Here is a 23961-nt window from a genome sequence, read left to right on the forward strand (position 1 = left end):
CTGTTTTTCATGACAACTCTAAAGAGCATTTTTATTCCTCTGTGCCGCCTCTCTTCCTCACATCTTCAAATCACGACTGAGACAACGGAACAGGGAGAACGAGAGGGAGAGAAAAGAGGAATCATTAATGGAACCCACTCCAGGGGTCCTTCAGAAGCCCTGGTCCTAACAGGGGGTCCGTCTCCGGCCCTAATATATTCTGCCTCTATTGTCGGAGTGCTTTGATTAGTTGCATTCAGTGGCGTTTCTCCGGGAATTACTCCCCTCTCACTCCCTCTCTGAGCGGACATACATACAGTATTAATCCTCTGAGTGAAACCCGCACACAGTATTCCCTCCTAAAAGGCTCTGAAGATACGGATAGAGAGATAGTGTGAAGTGAATGACTCATTCTAAAGCAGCTTTAGTGTAACATTGGACACACTTGTGGAGCCAAATTACCACTTCACTGTGTTTTATCCAAAGGCATGTGTAAGTATTTGGGTCCACTTCCAACAAGTATGCTTCACGTTGTTTCAAGCCTCGTAAATCATAGGCCTAGGAAAGCATCGCTCAGAATATGGCCCTATAGCCTCAATCCTAATTGGTAATCTGGCATCTGAACGGTAAATAAGTGAGAGTTCCAGCCTGTGTTGTTCCCTCTCTGTGTTGGCCAGAGCCCTCAGACAAACCCTGTTTAATGGTCCATGAAGAGGAGAGGAGAGGAGCTGCTTTGGCCTCTCTGGGGGGCTTATTTAGGGGGCCAGTGGGGGGGGGGGGGGTTCAGGGGTCGTCCTCATTATTTGGTGCGTTGTCCAGAGACGAGAGAGGTGCTCCTCCAGAGGGCCCGGTCCAGCTCGCTCTGGGGCATTCGAGTGGTGCCAGTCTCAACTGGGCTAACGCCATAGAGACCGCAGCCAGGCGAGGGGCACAATGGGACAAGTCAGCCATGAACACGGGGGGACCAGCGGGGTTGTCAGGGGAAAGAACCCTACCATACCGACCTATTACAGCTCTCCTACCCCACCATTGCCACCATTACACTGGCTGAGGCATCAAAATGGCTTCCAGGAGCCACCGTTTTAGGAGTCACAGGAAAGCTGGAAGTGTGCATTTAAGTTGTTGGTACAAATATCCTAAAAAAGGTGCACGGTACATTATAGAGGGAATTGTGATGAGGAAAATAGGCAGCCTATGGACCGGCACGGCAATCTAGCCCTGAGTGGGATTATTAAATGAAATTGAAGTTGTGCTGAGTAGGAAATAGTAGATGCAGAGAGGGAATCAATAGAGATGGGATGACCTTGGCACTCATCAGCTCCCAGAGCTCTGCTGTGGAGGGGAACAGGAAGGGGAAAAGGGGCGGGACCTGTGCCAGCAATCCAGGCAGCTCAACTTCACCTGATAGACAGAAAAAGAAATACCATTTCAGTCTTCCCCTATCTGTCCCATCTCTCTCTCTCTCTCTCTGTAACTCTCATTCTTTCTCAATCAGTTTACTCTCATTTTTTCTCAATCAGTTTTTTCTCTGTATGATATCTTTTTCTGTCTCTTTCTGACACATACAGAGTTTGTTTTATCTCTGGCCTACTTACTTCTTTTTTCTTCACTCTCTTTCATAATCCAGCCTCACATTATCGACAGTTCTCCATCTCATAGCTACTAAAGCCTCTAGGTTTGAAGCATAATGTGCTTGACATATTTGTGGTGCCCCTGAATAATTAATAGATTGTTGAGTTGTGTACCTCCTTTCATGGTTGGATAGGGATGTGTGTGTATGTGTTTTGTGTATGTGTATCTGTGTGTGTGTGTGTGTGTGTGTGTGTGTGTGTGTGTGTGTGTGTGAGATTTCTACCACCTCTGAAGTACGGCTTGATCACAGTAATAAGGCTTGATGTGGACAAGCCTCTTAAGAGCTGTGTTGGTGCTGACCTGACTTAAAGGAGGCGCCTCGTGCCGCCTTGGACTCTGGGGCAAACCGTTAACAACACAGGACTGCAAATTAGCGATAAAACTTGCAGTACTGTGTGTGTGTGTGTGTGTGTGTGTGTGTATGTGTGTGTGTGTGTGAGAGAGAGAGAGTTCTGTTTAGTTTAATTTAGTTGTATCTGTGTTTGTGTGTGTATGCCTTCGGCTCGTGTACTTCTTTCCTATATGCACAGCACCATGTACAGTATGCTTGTTTAAATGCGCACCACATACTATCCCGTACGTGTATGCTGTTTCAACACCGCACCCAAAGGCAGAGAAATGCTGATGGTTTAGTTCAGTCTTGACTCAGTAATGTACAGACAGCCATACCACAGAGAAAGCCTAACTGTGGAGAGAGTAGTAGCCCCCTGCTGAGGAGGCAGACCAGCCCAAGGGATCCTCCCTGCTCTGGTCAGGAGCACTGCAGCAAACGCCTCCTGACAGCGGGACTGCTGGGTGGAGGTGTGAGCCTCCCCTGCCATGTCAGGCATCTCTCACACAAAACCCTGCTGTGAACCATTAAAACAAAGACACAGACAAAAGGAGGAGAGGGAGGGAGGGAGGGAGAGAGGGAGGGGAGAGGAGGGTCGTGCACTGGCGGGATAGTATGTGGCGCACACCCATAAACAGTCTGAATTGTAGCATGTGTGTCTGGCTTGGTTTCCAAGGATGCCTCTGTGGTCGTGCTCTCTATTGTGGGAGGATGTAGTGATGAGGACTACTGTGCCCTTGGCAATGAGGAGGGAAGGTGACAGCATTCACAGATATTGCGCTAAAGTCTGGGGAGAGAAAATGAGAGAAACATAAAAAAAGAGTGAGACAGAGAGAGAGAGAGAGAGAGAGAGAGAGAGAGAGGCTCATACATGCGGCATGTGAGGGTGAGGGAGAGGAGGGGTGCAACATCACTTCCAGCCTGGACAGACAGGCAGAGAGACAGAACAGAGACGGTTGTAGTAGTGGATACCCAGAGGGATGTAACATTAGAGAGATGGAGAGAGAGAGAGAGAGAGAGGAGGAGTGGTCTTTCTCTGCCAGCCTGTGAGCTCACTGGGACTGTGTGTGTGAGAAGGAGGGAGTGAGGGAGTGAGTGTGTGTGTGTGTGGTGGTTGAGAGAGCTGGTGAGTGTGTGTGAGTGTGTGTGTGTGTGTGTGTGTGCGGTGGGCAGAGTCTGTGCCGTGCCTCCTTCGCTCTCTTCCTCTGCTCCACTCCGCTCTCAAACGCGGCACTGAGCTCCGCCACAGCCGCCACAGCTGCACCGTGTCCCTGTGGTCGGGCGCCGACTGCCCCACTCGCTCTCTTTCATCCTCTCTCACACACACACTCACACCTGGAACAATGGTGTTCATCGGCACCACACTCAAATCGGTCATCAAGTACTTCAAGAGGAAGGGTAAGCAGCATGTCTCTTTCAGGCTGATATCTATCTGATGCTGTGTGTGTGTGTGTGTGTGTGTGTGTGTGTGTGTGTGTGTGAGTGTGTGTGTGTGTGTGTGTCTGTGTGTCTGTTTGTCTGTGTGTGTGTGTTGGTGTTGTCGTGGCACACACCCCATCCCTAATCACTCAAGGTCATAGTCTTCATATAAATATTTAACGTCCCTAAATTTCACAATGGGACTGCACGTGTTATACTGTATCTGTACAATGCATCTGGACCACATGTCCAGCGTGTAGGTTGGGTGGCAATGCTCCTCTCTGTGTGCAGTATCGATACTCTTCTTTTGCCCTTTGTGTACCTCTCAGTCCCCCAGTGGGGCATCTGTATGCTGGAGAAGTTACCGGGGTAGTTAATCCTTGAGTGGCTGGGGCTTACGAGAGCTCTGGGTTGCTGGACGAGGCGTTTAGCTGAAGCGGCTGCTGCCTCTCTCTCTTGTTCGATTTCATGGTAGGAGGTTCAGCCGCTCTCAGCTCTGAAAGGGGCTGTGTGGGCTTTTCTCAAGAGCCGGAACGCTGCTTTGTTCTTGGGTTTGTGCAATTTAGGTCCAGATCCATGTGTTTCTCAATCAGTTTCTAGGGGGTTTAGATTGTAGAGAGGAGAGAGCTCTCTGTGTCTGTGCATCCTGGAGCTGAAGGACCTTTTCATTTCAGTTGATCAGCAGATTGACATGCTCTATTAAGGTTTGATCATTGCTTTCCTTTCAGCTGGTGTGTTTTGTAAAATCTCTGATTTTTAGATTACGCTAACTTCCATTTATCAGTAGGCATGAGGATTTTCCAGCCATCAGCTGATTTCATGCTGATTTGCCCAGCGGGATCAGACATCAATCTTATCGTGAATCAGAGCATCTTCCTCCCTTCCCATCCCATAATTATCCCATTGTCATGCCAACTTCCCCATGCCAACCCGCTTTTCCAGGTCACCTTGAGCTGTCCCTGAGAAGCAGATTACACACTTTTCCATGAGGGATGGATGGGGTTTATTTTGGCGCAGTGCAATCACAGAGTCTTACTCCCAGGAGCCTGAGAACTATTGAAATGGGTCGGTCCCCCAAATCCAGCGCACGTTGGCTGGGTCTGTACAGGATGAGAGCCTGCACCAGCCCGTGGTCTGCTGGAGTACAGGGCTGTTGTTTTGGGTCAGTGGTGGAGGTGAGGTCCCCTGAAAGAGAAAGCTCAGGGGTGGGTGGTGTGGTGGGGGGTGGGAGGGTTGCCAGGTGCTGGAGCCTGGATGACAGGTTTACGACCTGCTCCCGTTGGGCTTCCCACACCATCATTATTCGCGCTAATCCTACCTGCTAGCCTACGTAGGCTAATTTTAGGGCTGAGCGCAGAAGCGCGCTTAATGATGCCGCTCTCCCGCTCAGACTGCTGCAGTGTGCCCTTTCCTTTGTGACACTCCTGCCATTCTATAGGCACCCGCCGCATACGCAGCCGCGCGGGATGAGCCCAGCATGGGGACAGCAGAAGGGGAAGGACACAGTGGCATGGACACTACTGAAGTGATACAACTTCCACAAAACGTCCACACTGAAGTCATATGTATAGTTGTAATTTAAGTCATTTAGATTATTGGTGCAACTCAATTAACCGCTTAAGGTTTGAAATACACATGCATGTCTTAAATGTTTATTATTATTTATATGATTTATTATATATATATATGTGTGTGTGTGTGTGTGTATGTATGTATGTATAATCCTTAAAAAGTCTTAAATACAACTTTCGGGTTTTAAGGCCTAAAAAAGTCTTAAATTGTCTGGGATGTCTTGAATTTTCAAAAGGGAGGTATTAAATTTGCGTATGGGACCGCCAGTGAGTGCAAGAGAGCGTGAAATGTCTCCATCAGGTTTCGTGTAGGCCTATTTAAAACGCAATTGTATAAGTGACTATAAGGCTACCTGGAGAAAGTGTAGTGTTTGCAGAGTGAGGTGTGGTTAAAGGTGTGAAAACGGTAATAATACAGTAGCCTATGTACAAATATGACTGACGTTTTCGTGGTGTAGCGGAGGCCTGAGATATACGCAGGTAGCCTACGTGAGCGGTAGAATGAGCGAGAGAAAGAGTTGGTAAGCCAGAGTTAGCGATAGGTTGGCCATACGTTCGAATTTAGGCCAGACATATGGATTTTAAAAGCCCTGTCCGGCGTCCGGCACAGCCTCAAGCCGGACGCTCATTTGTCCTCCTTTTTGGAGTTGCGCTGGGCATCTAGAATCTTTGCTCGGACGCAGCATCGTTTCACAAACTATGGACCCGAAGACTGCTGGTCAAATGATACGCAGTGCTTCTGTCACTTGTCTGATCATTTGCTGCGCAATTTATAAAGGAACCACGGACTGACAGAAAAAGAAAACAGACGTTTTCGCAATCAGGAGGAAATAGGCTACTGTACATGTTAAGTTGATCTGTTTGCATCTTTCCAGCGTGTGTTGCTGGCCTAGTCTATCGTGAAGACAATATCTGTCTAAGTTATAATATAACATCTGTCAGCAGCTTGCTTGCCAGCGTTTCCCAGTAGGCCTACTTCGCAAAAGTTGTGAAATATAACCACATATTTTTTGAATGTCGGCGACTGGCTACATAAAAAAAAAAACGTGCATGCTTAAGATGAAACCAGCAGTTTTCAGCAGGATCATGCGAGGAGGACCTGTCTCTTAATTAATGTAAAACAAGTCAATTGTTTTACAATGTTTCAGTCAAGCTTTGGTTGGTTTAGATACAACTGGTATGCAAAATGTAAAGTAGTGGATTAACTTTAATTTGCTGTGCTGCATATGGGACAATAGATGCACATAGTAAATTATATAAAGTGGGCCTATTCAAATATTTAAATAGCTTAGTCTAACTAAAAAAATTGAAGGGAATCCATGTCTTTGGCCAGTAGCCTAGGCTACTACAGACACAGGTGAAGAACAGTCAGCCTCAGTCAGTAAGCACAACCAAATATGTACAGCCAGCTTCAAAAGCAAGCAGCCCAGACCCTAAAATTGGGCATTTATAGCTGTGAAGGTAATTCACGTACACAATTATTTTTCTTTCCCAAAAATATATTTGGTAACTTCTATAGACATCCAAAATGGGGTGGGGGTTGAAATTAGTAGAAAAAAAAACTATTGCATAAAACAGTTTTAAGTTGTCGTATGTATCTTTTTGCCGTGGTATAGTCTTAATTTTTTAATTTAGATGTATTGAAAAGGTCTTCAAAGTCTTTAAATTTGCACTTGGAAAATGTGCAGATACCCTGATATATATATATATATGTCACCATGCTGCGTGTCATCGCAATGCTCTGCTGACCTGATTTACTGCAGAGATCAGGAAATGATCAGCGTAAGCCCGATCAATAGTTATTGACGAGTCGCCTGATGCCCGCTGGTGACTGACTGGCATCCGGGATCAGCCGTGGCTCAGAGCTCCCAGCGGGAGAGTGGCGCGGGCGTGCGGGCGTGCGGGCATTCAGGGCTGCCTTCTGACAGCGCTCTAATCAAATTAAGAGCCCAGACATGGGCAGAGTGCAGACGAGCGTTTTCTTTTTTTACACTGTTACCCAAATGCCTCCATCCCAGGGGCGTTTCAATCACCCCTCCAGACTTTGAGCGCAGCCAAGGCTAACTCACATGTTTGGCATCGCCTAAAAGGGCCTTCGCTGTTTGCGGTACAAAAACAGATTCAGATGCTGCGGTTGGAAGGTCAAGTGATCCCAAAGCAAAATAGATGTTGTTATTTTGTGTTGCTTATTTTTAAAATGAACTTTTAAAAAAAACGACAATCTTAAACACAGTGCTATAAATTATTACTCCAGCATCATGTTAAGTAGGTCATTACAACCAACTATTCATCTAATTGTGAGATAATTATGGGATTTTCCTCAGATATGGTATGTATGTTAGTATGAGAATATGTTTAGCAAAAAAAACTGAAAGACAGTAAGAAAGCACAGAAACACAATGGGTGCCTAGTGCCTACACAGTTTCTGAGCTTGATCCAAAACTACAAGTCCATATGTGCAACTAAATCTGAGCAGCAGGAAGGTAATAAATGCTTGATATATGTTCCATTCCACTGACGCTGTTTAACCCTATGTAGGCCATATTACTTGACCTTTGCCCTAACTTGCTGGTGCGTGTGTGTGTGTGTGTCCACAGCCGTGTCTAGCCTGGACGATGAAAGCAAGTGGACGGTGCACTACCAGGCCCCGTGGCACCAGCAGGAGAATGTCTTCCTGCCCGGCGCCAGGCCACCGTGCGTGGAGGACCTGCACAAACAGGCCAAGGTCAACCTCAAGACCGCCCTCAGAGGTACACACACACACACACACACACATACACACAAACACACACACACACACACACAACCTCAAGACCGCCCTCAGAGGTACACACACACACACACACACACACACACACACACACACACACACACAACCTCAAGACCGCCCTCAGAGGTACACACACACACACACACAACCTCAAGCACACACAACCTCAAGACCAGCGGTGAGAAGCATCCCACAAGAGGGCTTTAATATACACATGCACATTTACATAGACATTTACATTAGACATTGTGGTTAGCATTACCAGGATTCCAGCATTCCAGGATTGGAATTCTGGTCAGGGCGGGATGCCATTGTAAGTCTACTTTAAGCAGAAGTGTCAGCTAAATCCTGTGCATTACACAAGAGCTGTTATCCAAAACTGCAGTACCTTTATCACAATTCAGTCATTCATTCCTTTTATCAGCAGTGTTCCCTTTGTGGAATCAATGACCGTGGAGTCGTAAGCATCTCACTAAACCAGCCGAGCTCCAGGACCCAAGCTGAGCTACAATTGTTGACTATACAGTCATTTTCCTCAGGTTGCACTCAGTGCCAAGGCCAGCAGTTTGATTCAATCACTCCTGAGCACAAGAATCAAGAAACTCCAAGGCACTCTCTATTGAAAAAGTTAAAAAGCCTTTATTATCATGGCTTGGTCAAGTTAACCTTCTAAAAAACTCTTGGAGTTTCTTGATTCTTGGCATTTAGTTTCCCATCCAAAGAGCACCTCTGACTTAACCAAACTTTAGAGTCCAAGAAGCGCTCCTCACCCCCATCCCCATTCATTCAAGGTCATTAGTTACAGTAAGTCTTTAAAAGAGAATTGGATGCATTGAAGCACATCGTTAAGATAGTAAGAAGTTAGCTGACTCCTGGACCTAATGGTTCCGTAGTTCTGGGAGTTCTGGGCCGGATGAGAGCCAGAGCTGGGCCAGACATACTTCAGTGTCACCTCAGATCTGGGTATGCACTGGCCATAGAAGACACACACTGAACTGCCCTAACATGCAGTGTATATTGCACTAGAGTGTGATGTAATGTATGAATGTTATATTTCCATTTATTCATTTAGCTGACACTTTGATCCAAAGTGTCCTACAGATGAAGCTACAGAGCAGAAAGGAGACTTTAGAGTAGAGTTCCATCTAACATGCAGCTGGTCATCCTGTCTTTCTGTCTAAATATGTGTGGATTCATTACATTCATTCTAGCTGCATTGTATAAATCAGACAAGGAGCAAGCCCACACTAGCTCCTCATGTCACCATCTCTCGGCCCTAACCAGACCAGCAGATGCACATGATACTGTTAGAAGTGATGTGTGAAGCACCACATGTTTGGTTTAGTCCTGGTCACCTGCACCATCCTGTCAAGACTTAAGAAGCAATAAGATAAGTGTCTGATTCATGCCAGATAAGGACAGATTCATACCAGATAAGGGCTGCCCGCTTTATCGTGCCAGTTAGCGGCTCCCTCTGTTACCTGAAATCATTGAACTAGAATTTAGTTTTAAAATGTCTTCAGATATTTTGTTTGATGTTGAATTGAGTTCATCTTTAATGAGATGATCAATTTTGAGGCAACCAGATTGCTTTCTTCTGTGGGTCTGTGTGCAAGTTGTGTAACTCTTTGAAGAGAAAAATGAATCCGTTATAAACACACAGGGTGGACCTAAAAAGCTCTCCTTTCTGCCTCAAACAGGTCAAGCACAGCGGGGCATAGATAAAGTATGCGGGCTGGGGGGCTGCTTAGCCAGTGGGTATCTGATTCCACTCTCACCTTTTCCCCAGAGACCTGATACACTTTGCAACCCCCTCCATGCCCCTGCGCACCCATTGTATTTCTTAATTAGGAGAGTGAATCCAGCAGGCCTGTGTCAATTTGAGTGACCGTTACAGGATTACTCGGGCCTCTCTGTCTCTCTCTCTCTCTCTCTCTCTCTCTCTCTCTCTCCCTCTCTTTCTCTCTCTCCCTCTCTCTCTCTCTCTCTCTCTCTCTCTCTCTCTCTCTCTCTCTCCCTCTCTCTCTCTCTGTCTCTGTGTCGTCCTTGAATGCTAATGGTTTTCGTGTGAGTTTCATACGACCTCCATTTGACAGTGCTGTCATAGCAGCGGCCCGCGCGGCAGATGGTGACCAGAAACTAGCCCAGATTGGGCTGCTGACTTCTGGCGCTCGGCACAGTAGTTGTCCAGGTGAATATGGCCAAACACTTTTCCCCATGAATGCTCTCAAGTTTGGCAATCTGGCAAAACAGTATCCCTTCAAACAAAATCCCCATTTGGCCAACGACACGTTTAACGTCTTTAACCTCGTGTTTTAAGCTTAAAATTGATTTAACAGGTTGACTTTACATTGGCTTACAGAGCCCTTTGGCTATTGGCTATTTCCCATCTGTCTGGCTATGTCCATCAGTGTTTTTAATTCATACTGTATCGGCATCAGCATGTGACTTGTGCTTGACTTAGGAGTTCAGCAGGTGCCACATGTCATGTGACAACCACTATTTAAATCCCTTCTGTTATGGGATTAGAGACAAAGAGAGAGAGAGAGAGGAGTCTTTGTTTGTAACACTTAGAAACTGCAGTGGGCCACTAGTTTTGTCCACTGGATAGACTGTTAATGAGTGTTAAAAGGGCTGAAGTAAAAGGACCTAGGAACTTTGCACCATGGAGTTTTTATGTGTCTGTTTTGGTTTTCATCTTTGCTGAAGAGCTACTTTGTATTAAACACTACCTCAATTGCTCTCTTCTCTTTAGAAGACATTTATTAGGGGAATATCAAGAAGAAAGCAGTAACCTAGCGCACTGTCCTGCTGCGATCGTTTTATGACCTATAAATACACACACTGGCCAGGACACTATAAGCACAGCATTGTTCCTGGAAGGCCAGTTTCAACAGGCTTTTGAGTGTTACTACAGTATGCGCGTGGACAGAAATCAATGGCTGTCATGCTTTAGTGTGAAATTGATCTCAGTCCAATGTGAAGACAGAGACTGTACAGCAAACGATCGTTTGTTATACAAACGTCTGTTAGATATATCAGCACTAAATATAGCAAAGGATATTTAAATTGTATTCTTAAAAACATACATGTTCTATGTAGAGGGAGCTCTAGATTGCTAAAAGTACCCAAAACTACTTAGTATAGGAGTTGTGTTTGATGTGTCTGCTATGGTGATCTGACCATCTGAACAGTCGTGTCTGCTGAGGAGTCTCTCACGTTAGGACGTAAGGAGTGTTTCTCTGTGAGAGTGGGACGTATCTCTTATTGGTTTTGTGTGTGTGTGTGTGTGTATGTGTATGTGTGTTGTCGTAACACTTTGTCCTCTGAGTCGTCCTCGCCTTTGTTCCCCTCTCGGCGAGTGTTTTTCAAACAAGTTTGCGTGTGTGTGAAGTTTTGAATGTCGGCCTCGCAGCTTCTGTGACCCTTTTTTGGCTTTGTGATTCCTCTGTCTCCTTGCTCTTCCACTGGTCCACTGTATTGTCTGTTCTTCAATGCTACCACTGAAAAAAAAATACTTTATATGACAATGGAAGTGCATCAAGCAAAAGTTCATCATCCTTTAACAAGCCCACGCTTCAGGGGAGTGACTGCCATAGTAACAGAATATTTGATTGATATAGTCTTACCTTTTGGAACGTATGATATCTGTATTTGCTTTATCTGTGTGATGGAGGGGAGGTTGGGTTTTGTTTGTGAATGGATTCAAAATCCCTGTGACGATCCCATATCCTCATGATGATTTTCTGCTGCAGTAAAGCTGGGCGGTGACTTTGCCAAATCTCACTGTGCTCACTGACTGTGTGTGTGTGTGTGTGTGTGTGTGTGTGTGTGTGTGTGTGTGAAGGGAAAGGGAGAAAGCGAGCCACTGCACCAAGCTACAGATGAGGTAATTACCTCTTTGTGCTAGTCAGGTGGGAGAGTGATGGAGAGAAACAGAGTGGGAGAGAGAGAGGAAGGAGAGAGAGAGGGATGGGCTGCAAAGAGAGAGGAGTGCAGTGGGATGAAAGGATGCAGATAGCAGAAGAATATGAGTATGGGGAAATGTCCGAAAGTGAAGCTGAGAGCAGAGAGACAGGAGGAAAAAGAAAGGAAAGCGACAGCGCAAGAAAAAAGGAGGAAGAAGAAAGGATGACAGAGGAGTGAACAGAAAGAGAGAGAAACGGACAGAACGAAGCCCTCGCTCACGGTGGGGCATAATTAGAGAGTATGTCATGTCAGCACATAGAGCTGTTCAGGCCAGATGAATAGATGTGTCAGGGCCAGGTGTCCACACACACACACACACACACACACACACACACACACACACACACACACACACACACACACACACACACACACACAGCTCACTGATATATTCAGGCTAGTGCTTACAGTACACACACCTTTGCTCTGTGCTGGGCTTATTGGGGTTATTATTTTTGGCCCAGTTTAGAGTGATCTTCATTAAGTGTGTAAAAAGACGTGTGCCCTGTGCTCATCAGGTCATTTATCTTTCATTCTTTATTACGTTTTCTGTCCAGGGCTTCTTTGGTCTGACCACCCCAGTGGTCCCCCAGAGGTCATGAAGGACGGTTTCAGAAGGTTTCGTCAGTTTATTTGGATAAATTTGAGCTATTTTTGCAGCACGGTTTGTGAAAATATACACTGTTAATTTCAATTAGGTCTGATTAAATGAGTCTTTTGTGTCTTAGTTGTCAGGGTGTTCTCATATAGTGTTTTAATAAGAGACACTCGGTAAGCTCTTTGTCACACACAAGCATGGCCTGTGTGAGGATTGAGGATTTGGAGAGATTGAGACGGCTACCCCAGGGCTCTGGTCACTTTCTGTCCTCTGGGTAGTGACAGGACCTTCCCCACGCCATCTGTCATCAGACTGGGGGAGTGTCATATCCTCCTCCACGCTCGCATGCTCTCACACACACACACACACACACACCACACACACACGCACATGCGCACACACACACATCTCCCGTCAAGTGGCCAGCTAGCCAGCACAATGCAGATGGGCTTTGTCCATGCTCCTAGTCAGTGTAAACCCGTGCAGTCTGGCCGGCCCACAGTGCTGTTCTCACGGCCAGATTAAAGAGTTTTAATTCCTCAGGAAGGTCCACACAGCCGTAATCCTGCTCTAAGAGGTCTCACTCCTCTCTGTAAGCTATTCGTATTGTCCTCCTCAGTTGTGTCCCATCCCTCAGAAGACCTATGGGGTTTTAATCCAAACGTTTCACTCACTCTCAGTTTTCCTGTGATGTGCACACCATACAGTACAATGCAAATCAATAGCTGTGCTGCCAATCCTGTGTGTGGTAATCTGATGCAGATACTTTAGTTCTCTCAGAGGAACAGTGGTTTCCATTAACTGGTGGCTCATCCCTCTCTTGTCCTCTCCTGTTCACCCCTCTCCTTCTCTCATCCCCCTCTCCTCTCTTTTCCTGTTCACCCCTCTCCTTCTCTCACCCCCCTCTCCTCTCCTGTTCAACCCTCTCCTTCTCTCATCCCCCTTTCCTCTCTTTTCCTGTTCACCCCTCTCCTTCTTTCATCCCCCTCTCCTCTCTTCTCCTGTTCACCCCTCTCCTTCTCTCATCCTCCCTTCTTTCCTCTCCTCTCTGCTTGTCTTATCTCCCCTCTTTTCTCTTCCCTTCTCTCCTTCCCTCTCCTCCCCTGCTTTCTCCTCTTCTCTGCTCTCTCCTTCTCTCCTCTCCTCTCCTCTCCTTTGCTCCTGACAGAATGCGACAACCTGAGGAAAGATGGCTTCCGCAGCTCGCAGTACTACTCCCAGGGTCCGGCCTTCTCCTCCTCCAGCCTGTCCGACAGCGTCCACAGCCAGCCGGACGTAGAGCAGCGGGACAAGAAGGTAACGCACCACCCTCACCGCCATACAGTCCCCATCTGCCCATACTCCCTACAGGGACACACAGCAGGGACACTGGGTCTAGGGTCATCTCCACCCTGCCTGTCCAGCATGGACCTCTCTGATGTTGCCCACTAGCTAGAGATGTAGCCAGAGCTGCAACACACAGGGCACCATTTATCATGCACCAAACAGTTTGAGAGCACCTTTTTTTGTTGAAACACTTTTGGATGTCCTCCAGGGGATTTTTTGGAAGTCAGCTCTCAACTTAAAACAGCACAGAGCAGAGGAGCAGTGTTCCCATTGTTGTTGTTTTCTTTTATTATTATTTATTTAGAATCAATATTTGTATCTTTTTTTCTGTGTTGTAACTCCATTTAGTGTTGTTATTTTTGAGACCTGTCAGGCTGTTGGTGAAAGTAGGTCAAAGTAACACATGGCCAACTTGGGTCTAATGCTCAGTGGGAAAGCTGGCCTGAGACTGGTCTAATGGACAGCGTGCTGATATTCATTATCAACGGGGAAAGTCCCAATAGATCTGAAGAATTTGTCTGCAGAGTTTAACTCAGATTCAATTATGTGTGATGTGCGTTACTTTTCTCTACACATGCACAGACACACACAGGCACGCACACACTGAAGCACACACTCACACATACACACACACACACACACACACACACACACACACACACACACACACACACACACACACACACACACACACACACACACAAACAAACACAAACATTCCATCTCATGAACTAAGAGAGAGAGAGAGAGAGAGAGAGAGAGAGAGAGAGAGAGAGTGGGTGTATGGGTGTGTGTTTTTAATCTTCTCAATTTCATTTACAATTTTACTTTCTAATAAATTGATTCAGGTTTACCAGTATATACATTTAAATACTGTTGTACTGTTCCCATACAGTGCTTGTCAAATTATTTATTTAATTTAATTGAAAAGACGTAGTGATGTTACACTGCCCTCCTCTGGTGAGAATGAGTAATTGTTACTGCAACATAATTCACATGAAGATGGATAGTACTTGGATAATATCTAAAGGATTATAATTACATATCTGTTAATATGTTACAACAAATTCTGTCAAAAGTTTCTATTTTCTTTTGATTTCATTTTGCTGTTTTGTTCCCCCTTTCCTGCAATCTATTTTGTTGAGCAGTCCAGGCTGCTAGACTGTTTGAGTCAGTCTTGCCTCTCTCTCTGCTGTCATTTGAGACCTTGGAGGAGAAAGGTACTTTTAGCCCCTCCTTCCCAGAGACGTAGAACTGTGCAGTGGTCAGCTGGAGATAGGCTCCGTGTAGCACTGTGTCTCTCTGTGTAAAACGGTGGCCTTGTACTCTACTGTATGTGGACCCTTGTAGAACCCCCTCCTTGCCTAGTTTTCAGAAATATGACTAGTGATTGTACCTGTTCTAGAACCCCAAAACACAGTTATGTTGCCCGTGGTGTTGCTGTTATTCTGTTCCTAAACAAACAAACAAACACAAAAGCTCTTTAAAAGATGTTGTTCATGCCTGTTCAAATTAGGACTGAGAACATTACTTTCATCATTTTGTCTTGGATTAGGCATTACAGTAATATGGAAATGAGTTCTATTTGTCCTCCCTCTAATAAAACATACTTTAGGATTCTGTTTGATCTCAGGCTGTAACGAGACAGCTGAATAATTCAGTAGATTACACAAAACCATAGCGTGCCCCCCAGGGCTTTTAACCACTCATTCACTCTCAGAAATATTTCATTCAGATAAAGGCACTGAATGAAGCAACGTGTAGATATTAAGATACACGTCTTTTTCTCTCAGCCACTGCTTCCTATTACAGTGCGTGGGTGGAGGGATATGCTCATCTCCCAGAACAACATTGCTCAGGGAAACTCATACCATGTTAGAAGGTTGAAATATTAAGTTAAAATTTGTTGTAGCAACTACAGAAATGTGGTAAAACTGTGCAATCTGACTCTATGCTGTCGGTGTGTGTGTGTGTGTGTGTGTGTGTGTGCGTGTGTGTGTGTGTGTGTGTGTGTGTGCGCCCACTTGGCATGTCCAGTCCTCAGACTCCTCCCCTGAAGAGGAGAGCCTGGTCTACATCCGGGCGCACACGCCGCTCATTGAGGACATGAACGGACATGACAGCAGCATCTACTCCAGCTGGAACAAGTCCTTCCCCCTGCCCACTCCAGAGGAGAAGATGAGACAGCAGGCCAAGTCTGTGCCCACCGACATCGTCCCCATCAACATCACAGGTAGCACTGGACAGCCACTTCCTCCAACTGCTCCCCCTCTTCCTCCTCTTTACTGACAGGGGCCAACCGCTACATAAATACTATGGAAAATGTGTAATATTTAAATACTATATGAAGACATATAAATACTAGTAACTAAGCTATACAGTATCTCATAGAACCTATAGTTTTGTAATTGTATCCCTTTGTAGGTGTTAGTGGTGCATTCGAAACAGAATAGCATGAATTCATAATGCAAATGGAGCACTCAATCCAGCCTGTTATGTGTGAGTGATGTTAATACCCTGCCATGTGTTAAAGTGTAATCCCTGTTTTAGCTTGTGTTGTGATTGGCAACAGTAGATTTGTCCAAGATAAACACACACTCTCTCATTCTCTAACTTTCTCCCTCTCTTTCTCTCTCTCTCTCTCTCACTCTCTCTCTCTCTATCACACACACACACACACACACACAGAATGGCAGAAACAGGACCAGTTGTCCACAATCACACACAGCACACTTTAGCAGCTTGCATTCAGCAGTTCATCCCAGGCTCGCTCTGCTATGAAATGTGACAGATGTTGTGTTGGATGATCGTTTATAGTTCAATATAAACCAGCATCACCAGTCACTACTCTGTATGCCCCCAGAGAGTGTGTGTGTGCGCATGTGTGTGTGTGTGTGTGTGTGTGTGTGTGTATGTGTGTGTGTGTGTGCATGTGTGCATGTGTGTGCGCGCATGGGTGTGTGCATGTGCGTGTGTGTGTGCGCCTGTGCGTGTGTGTGTGTGCGTGCGTGCAGTGTGAGTGTGCGTGCGTGTGTGCCGCGTGCGCTTGCCTCAGTAACAGTCCGTCTGCTTGCTCTCCGCTGCCTTGACCCCAGGCGAGACCTTTGACCGACAGGCCAGCTTCCGGCGCTCCCTCGTAAACACTGACACTGTGATCAGGCGGCCAAAGAAGGTCAGGAGGAGAAAGACTATAACAGGGGTGCCTGACAACATCCAGAGGGAACTAGGTAGGAGCCTGCATGCAGTGCTGCTGTCCATCTCAACTCAGTCTGTCCAAGCTGCCCTGAGCTTGGACATTGCACTTGAGTGGTTCTGAAGTCCATAAAATGCTATCACTAGAGATACAGTACTAGCCTGGGCTGGGCCCAGATGAACCTGTTAGCAAACTTGAATTTGATTGGACCTGCAGAACAAAATTAGATTTGCTGTCAGGTTTGTCTGGTTCCATTCACATGCTATTACAAGAAGTGCACTTATTGTTATTGCCACTACTCACACACGTTGAAATGTATGTGCATTTTCATAGATATTTGCACACATTTCTCTTCAGCATTACTTTATTGGAATCCATTTAATAGTAAAAGCCATTGGATAAAATCATGTGCTGTGATACAAAGGCTTGCTTAGAAACAGAACAGTTGCATTTGAGACCAGACTGCCCTTCCATTACTGGCCATGTCGTTTTCACTTCAAATCAGCATCTTAAAAAAGAGCAATATAAACGTTGGATAGACGGATGGATTTATGATAACACTCTGATCTACAGGGTGAGATTCCCACCTAAATCTGATGGAATTAAATATTGTACACACAAGCAGGTCAGATTTGACTTGGCCTTCCATTCATTGGCCTTCACCCCATTTGTCTCCTCTCCCACTAGCTGCCCCTTTAGCCGGAGCGTTTAGTATGTTTCATGTGCTAATCTCCTCCATCCCCGCTAGAGATGTAGCATGGACGCCCAGTTTGCTATGCCCCCATCAATGTAATCCTTTAACCCCCTTTTGAGATCCAGCTACATGCTGAATGAGTAATTGGGTAAAGCTAGTTTCCGTCTCCCAAATCTGCCGAATTTCGGTGGATTGGGGTTAGCCGCAGGTTTGTGTGAGAATTGAGGGATTGAGCAGGATTTCTGTGACGTGATTTATATTAAGGGTTGCTGCTGGGTTTATGTAATCTACTGTTTGGCAGGTTTCTGCTATTTATATTTTCTGTAGCCATTTTATGAATAGACTTTTCTCTACTCCTTATGAGGAGATGTAATTTTCATTTGAAATCCTTGGCTAACCTAATTATTGAAATAACAGTGTAGTGGTGGTATTAGTACTGTATATTTTTCTGTCAATTTTGTATAACATGCTTTATTATTGCCTGGCTTTCATTTGGCTGCTTTTATCCCTCTTAATATCCCTCTTAATTCCCCAGCCCCACAGGGGGAGGATGGTGGCAGAGCCCACTCTATGTATCTGCCCGGTCAGTACTCGTCCCTCGGCCGGACCAGCAGCATCAACTCCACGCTGCGGCGCTCGCTGACGCGCGACTCCAGCTGCCAGACGGAGGAGGTGAAGATCGTCCCCCCGTCGATGCGTCGCATCCGCGCACAGCGTGGCCAGGGCATCGCCGCCCAGATGGCCAACATCTCCACGTCCTCCTCCGGGAGCCTGTCAGCGGCGAGCGACTGCAACGGGCTCGTCTTCGCCCCGCAGACGCAGACGCAGAGCAACAGCAGCGACCAGGGCTTCCACAGCCTGCCTCGGCCCGGGACCAGAACCGCCGCGCAGTCCGATTCTGGCAACTACGCCGCCGGCCATTACCGCATGACCAATGGCTCGTCCCATTCCCTGCCCCACCAAGTGGCGGTCGGCCAGGCCAGCGATCACTCCCTGCATCCGGCCGCCTCTCTGCGGACCAACGGTTTGCCCAGCCCCAAGTTCCAAGGCTACCAGAGCGAGCAGCACATCGCCGCCTCGCCCAGCGACTACGCGGGCCTTTTCAACGGGCCCACGTCCCTCAGTGCCAAGGGGCTGATGCTTTCCCCGCCAGACTTTGAGGGGTCGGCGTACGAGAACAGCGGCATCTACATGCCATCCATGGAGCCCTTTCCCGTCGATGGGCCGCCGAGCACGCCCGGCTCGTCCCGGTGCCAGTCCACCGCCTCCGTCTCCACCGGCGCCAGCACCGAGGCGGACTCGCAGTGCAGCACTCTGGACGGACGCAACTGCAGCAGCCCCAGCTACACCCGGCGGGAGTCCAACAGCAGCACCCAGAGCTGCGGCACGCTGACCTCCGACCCCTGGGGCTACGATAACGTCACGCCGCCCAAGCCTGACCTCACCTCCAGCTGCTCGTCCCCCGTCAACCACCCGTACGGCAGCTCCGAGCACTCGCCCAACAAGACGGACACCAGCTCGCTGTACTCGGTGGACAACGAGGGCTACTTTACGTCCATGAGGCTGGACTCGGGACTCAAGTCGCACAGCCACAGCTGCATCAGCCGGGCCGACCGGGCCAGGCACGACATCTACGAGTGCCGCAAGCACCACAGCCAGGACGACCGCATCAGTCTCGGGAGCAGCAAGTCGCTGAGCCGGAGCATCTCGTTGCGCAAGGCCAAGAAGCCGCCGCGGCCACCGGCACGCACCGACTCCCTGCGCCGCAAAGCGCGCGCGCCGCACCTCAGCGAGTCGGTTCTGAACGAGAAGCTGATCTCCAGTCTGCAGCAGTCGCTGCAGGGGCGGAGCCAGAGCGTGTCGCTGGCCGGCGAGAGTCCCTCGGGCGGCGGCGGCGGCCATTTCGAGGACCCCTGGGTGCTGCGGCCCAGGACCCACAGCAACGTCAGCGCGGCGAGCAGCGGAATGTCCGCTCCGGCCGCCATGTGTCCGGTCACGCCGCCCCCTCACAGCGATAACAGCAGCCAGCGCTCCGACTACACCGAGTCATGGGATTTCTGCTCAGAGAAAGGGCTCCCTCAATCGTCCAGCAACGGCATGACCGACGAAAGCTTGCCCAATGGTGCTGCCGTGACCAATGACATTATGAGCAGTGATGGTATGACCAATGGCTCTTCACAGAACGGTCACAAGATGTGCCTGCCTCTGGTTCATGTCAACACGGTCAACGGGCCGAGGTCAAAGACCACCTCGCCTGAAAAGATGCACCGCCTGACGTCGCCCTCTAGTGGCTACTCGAGCCAGTCCAACACCCCGACAACAGGGACCCCCACCACTTCGGGAATGAGGGCCAAGTCTCCAGGGAAGCCCCCCAAGCCCAAGCCCAAGCCCAAAGTGCCAGAGAGGTCATCCTCGCTGTTGTCCTCTCTCTCTGTGTCGTCTTCATCCACTTCTCTGTCCTCCACCACCTCTGATACGGGCAAGCTCCCCATGCCTCCCCCTCCTCCACCTCTACCTGGTCCCACTCCACCTGCCTCCCCCTCAGCCACCTCCGACTCTCCCCCTCCAACCATGGAAAGCCCAAAATGTGACACAACTCTGTCACCTCCTCTCACCCCTCAGGCATCGGTCATCGACAACGACCAGACGTCTCCACCAGCTACTCCAACAGTAGCAGAGATCAGTATGGAGACCTTACACTCATCGCCTGGCTTTCCTTCCCCCCCACCGCCAGTAGAGGTCACCCTGGAGTCTCTGTTGCAGTGCAGCAACACCTCCCTACTCCCACCTCCCCCTCCACCTCCTCCTCTCCCTCCCAGCCCCTCCTCGCCATCTGGCCTGCCGACGCCCCCTCCTCTGCCACCTTTGTTGGGCATGAGACCTCCGTCTGCCCCCGTTTTCAAACTCCCCCCCAGACCTGTGCAGCAGGCAGTGGACATGGAGAAGGTGACCACACCGCCAAGCCCAGGGCACCATGAGGAGACTGCGATGTGGCCGAGGCCGCTGATTACGGCGGAGGTTTTGCAGATGGTCCAGCTGCGGTCCGTCAAGAACCTCAAGGTGCAGGAAGGCCAAGACGAAGAACCGACAGCTTCGCCTAGCGCAGAGGAACAAGTGCAGGAACTGGATCATGATGAAAAGATTCTGGAGTCGGAGGAACTAAAAAAGTCGATCAACCCTGTTCACCTATCGCTGACCACATGCTCGAGTCCAATTGAGAATGGAATGGAATTTCCTCCTTCCCCACTGAGGGAACGCCTGCTGATTCCAGACAGAGAGAACCCTTTGGTGATACCACACAGAGAGAACCCTTTGATGATTCCAGACAGAGAGAACCCTCTGATGATTCTAGACAGAGAGAACTCTCTGATGATTCCAGACAGAGAGAACCCTCTGGTGATTCCAAAGAGTCTCAGTGGCCCTGAGGCTATGGAAAAGGGCACAATTTGCAATGGACAATCCGACGATCACATTTCAGAAACTCACGATGAGCCTTCTGGAGAGCCATCAGTGCAGCCAGATGACAAACCGATGTCACTGGAGAGTCAGAGTCCACTAATGGCCTCCCCTGTCACCCCTCGAAAGCAAAAGCCCCCCGTTTCTCCCAAAAAGCCCAAGCTCTCATTGATCGTCCCTCCACTCCCCTCTCTGTCATGCTTGGAGGTGGAGTGTGTCCAGGTGCCGAACACTGACAGCCCCGTCGCCTCCAGCCCAGACGTCCCCCCTCTGTTCGAGGTCACTGGCGGCCAGTGCTTCACCCTGCACCAGGAGGATGGAGAGGACACCGACTCGGGGAGCTCCACCCCCATGCTGCTCACGCAGAGGAGGGACTCGCTGAGCAGCGAGCTGTCCTCCGAGGGCCTGCCCCCAGGGATGCACATCCAGGACCTGATCATCCAGGAGCAGGACCTCGGCCTGAGCGATGAGAGGAGCACGTCGGACGAGGATGACCAGGCCGCAAGCTCGGGATCGTCTAGCTTCAGGGAGGAGGAACAGAGTGAGTTAAACTCCTGGGTGTGTTGTTTTTAGGAAGAAGGGGAAAGAAAAGCGCAACACTGCTTCCTTCATGGAGCATCACATTTATTGAACTGACGTTTCTGACGTCAGTCAGACTTTTACCATCACTTTGAAATAAGTGCAATAAATGTGACACACTGTGGAGGAAGCAGTATTGCGCTTGTCTTCCCTCTTCTCCTGAGTTGTTTTGGTGAAATAGCTGCCCCTGCAGTACAGTCCATCAAGGTGTGCAGACTCCTCTTATGAAAAGCAAGTCAGTCAAATTAAACAAATCCCTGAATATGAAAATACACAAAAAGTGATTATGAACACATATTGAACTTTCATATTTGGAAAGGATGTTTAGGTGCAATATACATTCATTTTAGAGTTATAAATGCGGACTTTTATCAGATGCGTCCTAGAATGTAAATGACACTGGAGGTCCCCCGGTCGTTATGTACAAAGCAACTGTAGCTCTTGTTGCCACAGTAAGTGGGTGGGTGGTCAGACAGAGGGTCATAAATAGCGAGCTGAAGCTCTCTCTGTGGGCTGCTGTGACCCCTCCCCTCCTCCCCGTCCTCCTTATGGTCAGTGATGACACACAGCTTATTGTACTTTACTGTAGCCACTAAGATACAGCAACATCCTCCCCCACAGCTCAGTACAGGCAAGCAAGCCATCTTCCTCCAGCATAGCTATATGAGGGTCTCTCTCTTCATCTCTCTCTCTCTCTCTCTTTCTCTGTCTCTTATTCTAGCCGTTGTTAGTTTGCGTGCTGATTGGTCAGTGTTCAGTGTTCACTTGACTGTATGAATTTAAGGAGCGAGAGAGGAACGTAGAGAGAGGAGGAAGCGAGAGATGGAATATGCCCCAGTAGCCTCTGGGACTTCCTAAGTACAGATGCTGAGAGAGAGAGAGGAAGGGCGAGAGAAATAAAGAGAAAGAGAAGGAGGGATCAAGAGAGGAAGAAAAAAAGGGAGTGAGTGAGAAATATAGGGAGGGAGTGAGAGGTGGGGGGGGGGGGTTGAGCAAGACACATGCGTAATCGCAAAAGCCGAAGGAATAAATAATTTAAAGCATGGAAGAGTTGGGGAGCCTTCTGCAGGCTTCTGTGTGTGTGTGTGTGTGTGTGCGCGCGCGCTGGTGGCGAACTGCAGCTGACATGCGTCTCTCTGTCCCCCGGCTGTCGTAGGCGTGGTGGCCGACTCACACCACAGCAGCCCCGCACCGGACGCCAGCACCAACGGTGAGGCGCACGGAGACATGGTGACCCCGACACGCCCCCGCACCACAGAGGATCTCTTCGCCGTCATTCACAGGTACAACACTGTTTTTATCGTTAACCTCACACACTCATGTTGGATCTTTCCTCTGCAGTCTCTTATGTTGTGTAATGTTATGTCACATTTTGTGTTGCCATTCCAGATTTGAGTGTGATGTTTTTTTTTACTTATCATGATAGAATAGGTCAGTTTCTAACTGTTTTTGAAGCTGTCTTGCTCACATCAAGATGTCTAATACCTCAGGTTATTTTAACTACTATGGAGAAAACTAATTGACTTATGCATGTTTATTAATTACATAATGAACAATTTATTACCTTGCTGTGCATGCCCTGGTGATGTCCTCTGGATGTTAAATGGCTTAGCTAAGTTAATTGCTTTATGTAAATTAAACTGGAAAGATACTTTCCTTGGCGAGAGGTGTTGGGTAAAAATCAATTCTGAGGTCGATATGCACATTTCACTTCAAAAACAAACACACATACACATGTCCCCACTGAATTGTGACAGCATGTACTGTACAGTATTTGCCATGTTTGAAAACTGGTACTGTTACATTCAAATCCCACATTCCTGCTGTGCATTTTCATAGTCTCTGACATGGTTTCATCATTAGAGGTGTTCATATTTCTGCGTTGACATATCCTGTCCAGTCCTGTCCATGTCTGCTCATGTACTCTTCTGTCCATTCTCTGTAACGTCCCGCTGGAGCAGTGCCAGACGTCAGACCGTGAACGCCCGCATACAGGCATGGAATGAGCTGGCTAATAACCGGGTAATTGGCTGGTGATTGTGTCCCTTTACTAGTGTAAAGGAGACTGCAGAGACTAGTGGCTATTAGCTCCCCGGACACAAAACTCCTCCCAAGTCCCCTGTACTATCCTGTAGTACTGGATAGCTGTGTTTGTGCTGTTGGTGTGACTATAGATCGTAGATGTGTTCCAGATTGATGGTGTGGATGAAACGTGAGAGATTTGGAGTTGTACTTCACAGGCTTGTGTAACGGCACAGAGATACAGCTCTGTACCCTGGAGGGCTTACACTGCGCAGTTTTATTCTTAGCACTTTTTGACACAGTCAATATGCATTAATCAAAGTTTAATATCCCGCATAGAAATTTACATGCTTTAGTGCCTGCCGGCTAACGCTTGCTATTTCTATCATGACTGAAATGGAATAAGTGGCGTACCTGGACCG

At 48.0% G+C, this 23961-nt stretch overlaps 1 protein-coding gene across 3 annotated transcripts in view; it reads left to right on the forward strand.

Annotated features, from left to right (window-relative positions):
• Nucleotides 1–23961, forward strand: part of nhsl1a (NHS-like 1a) — a 72004-nt gene that overhangs the window by 45048 nt on the left and 2995 nt on the right. For 2 of the 3 annotated variants that reach the window (XM_076299381.1, XM_076299383.1), the window contains exons 2-7: nucleotides 7530–7682; nucleotides 13438–13565; nucleotides 15633–15828; nucleotides 16691–16822; nucleotides 18018–21479; nucleotides 22674–22800. In XM_076299381.1, the coding sequence (XP_076155496.1) occupies nucleotides 7530–7682; nucleotides 13438–13565; nucleotides 15633–15828; nucleotides 16691–16822; nucleotides 18018–21479; nucleotides 22674–22800 (4198 nt within the window). The remainder of the gene's footprint in view (nucleotides 1–7529; nucleotides 7683–13437; nucleotides 13566–15632; nucleotides 15829–16690; nucleotides 16823–18017; nucleotides 21480–22673; nucleotides 22801–23961) is intronic. The other variant, XM_076299382.1, reaches the window with a different exon arrangement.

Source organism: Alosa pseudoharengus, unplaced genomic scaffold (genome assembly GCF_046254945.1).
Source record: "Alosa pseudoharengus isolate Yale_2024_CS ecotype anadromous, Long Island Sound unplaced genomic scaffold, YU_APseudo_1.1 YU_APseudo_1.1_scf_22, whole genome shotgun sequence".
NCBI lineage: Eukaryota > Metazoa > Chordata > Actinopteri > Clupeiformes > Clupeidae > Alosa > Alosa pseudoharengus.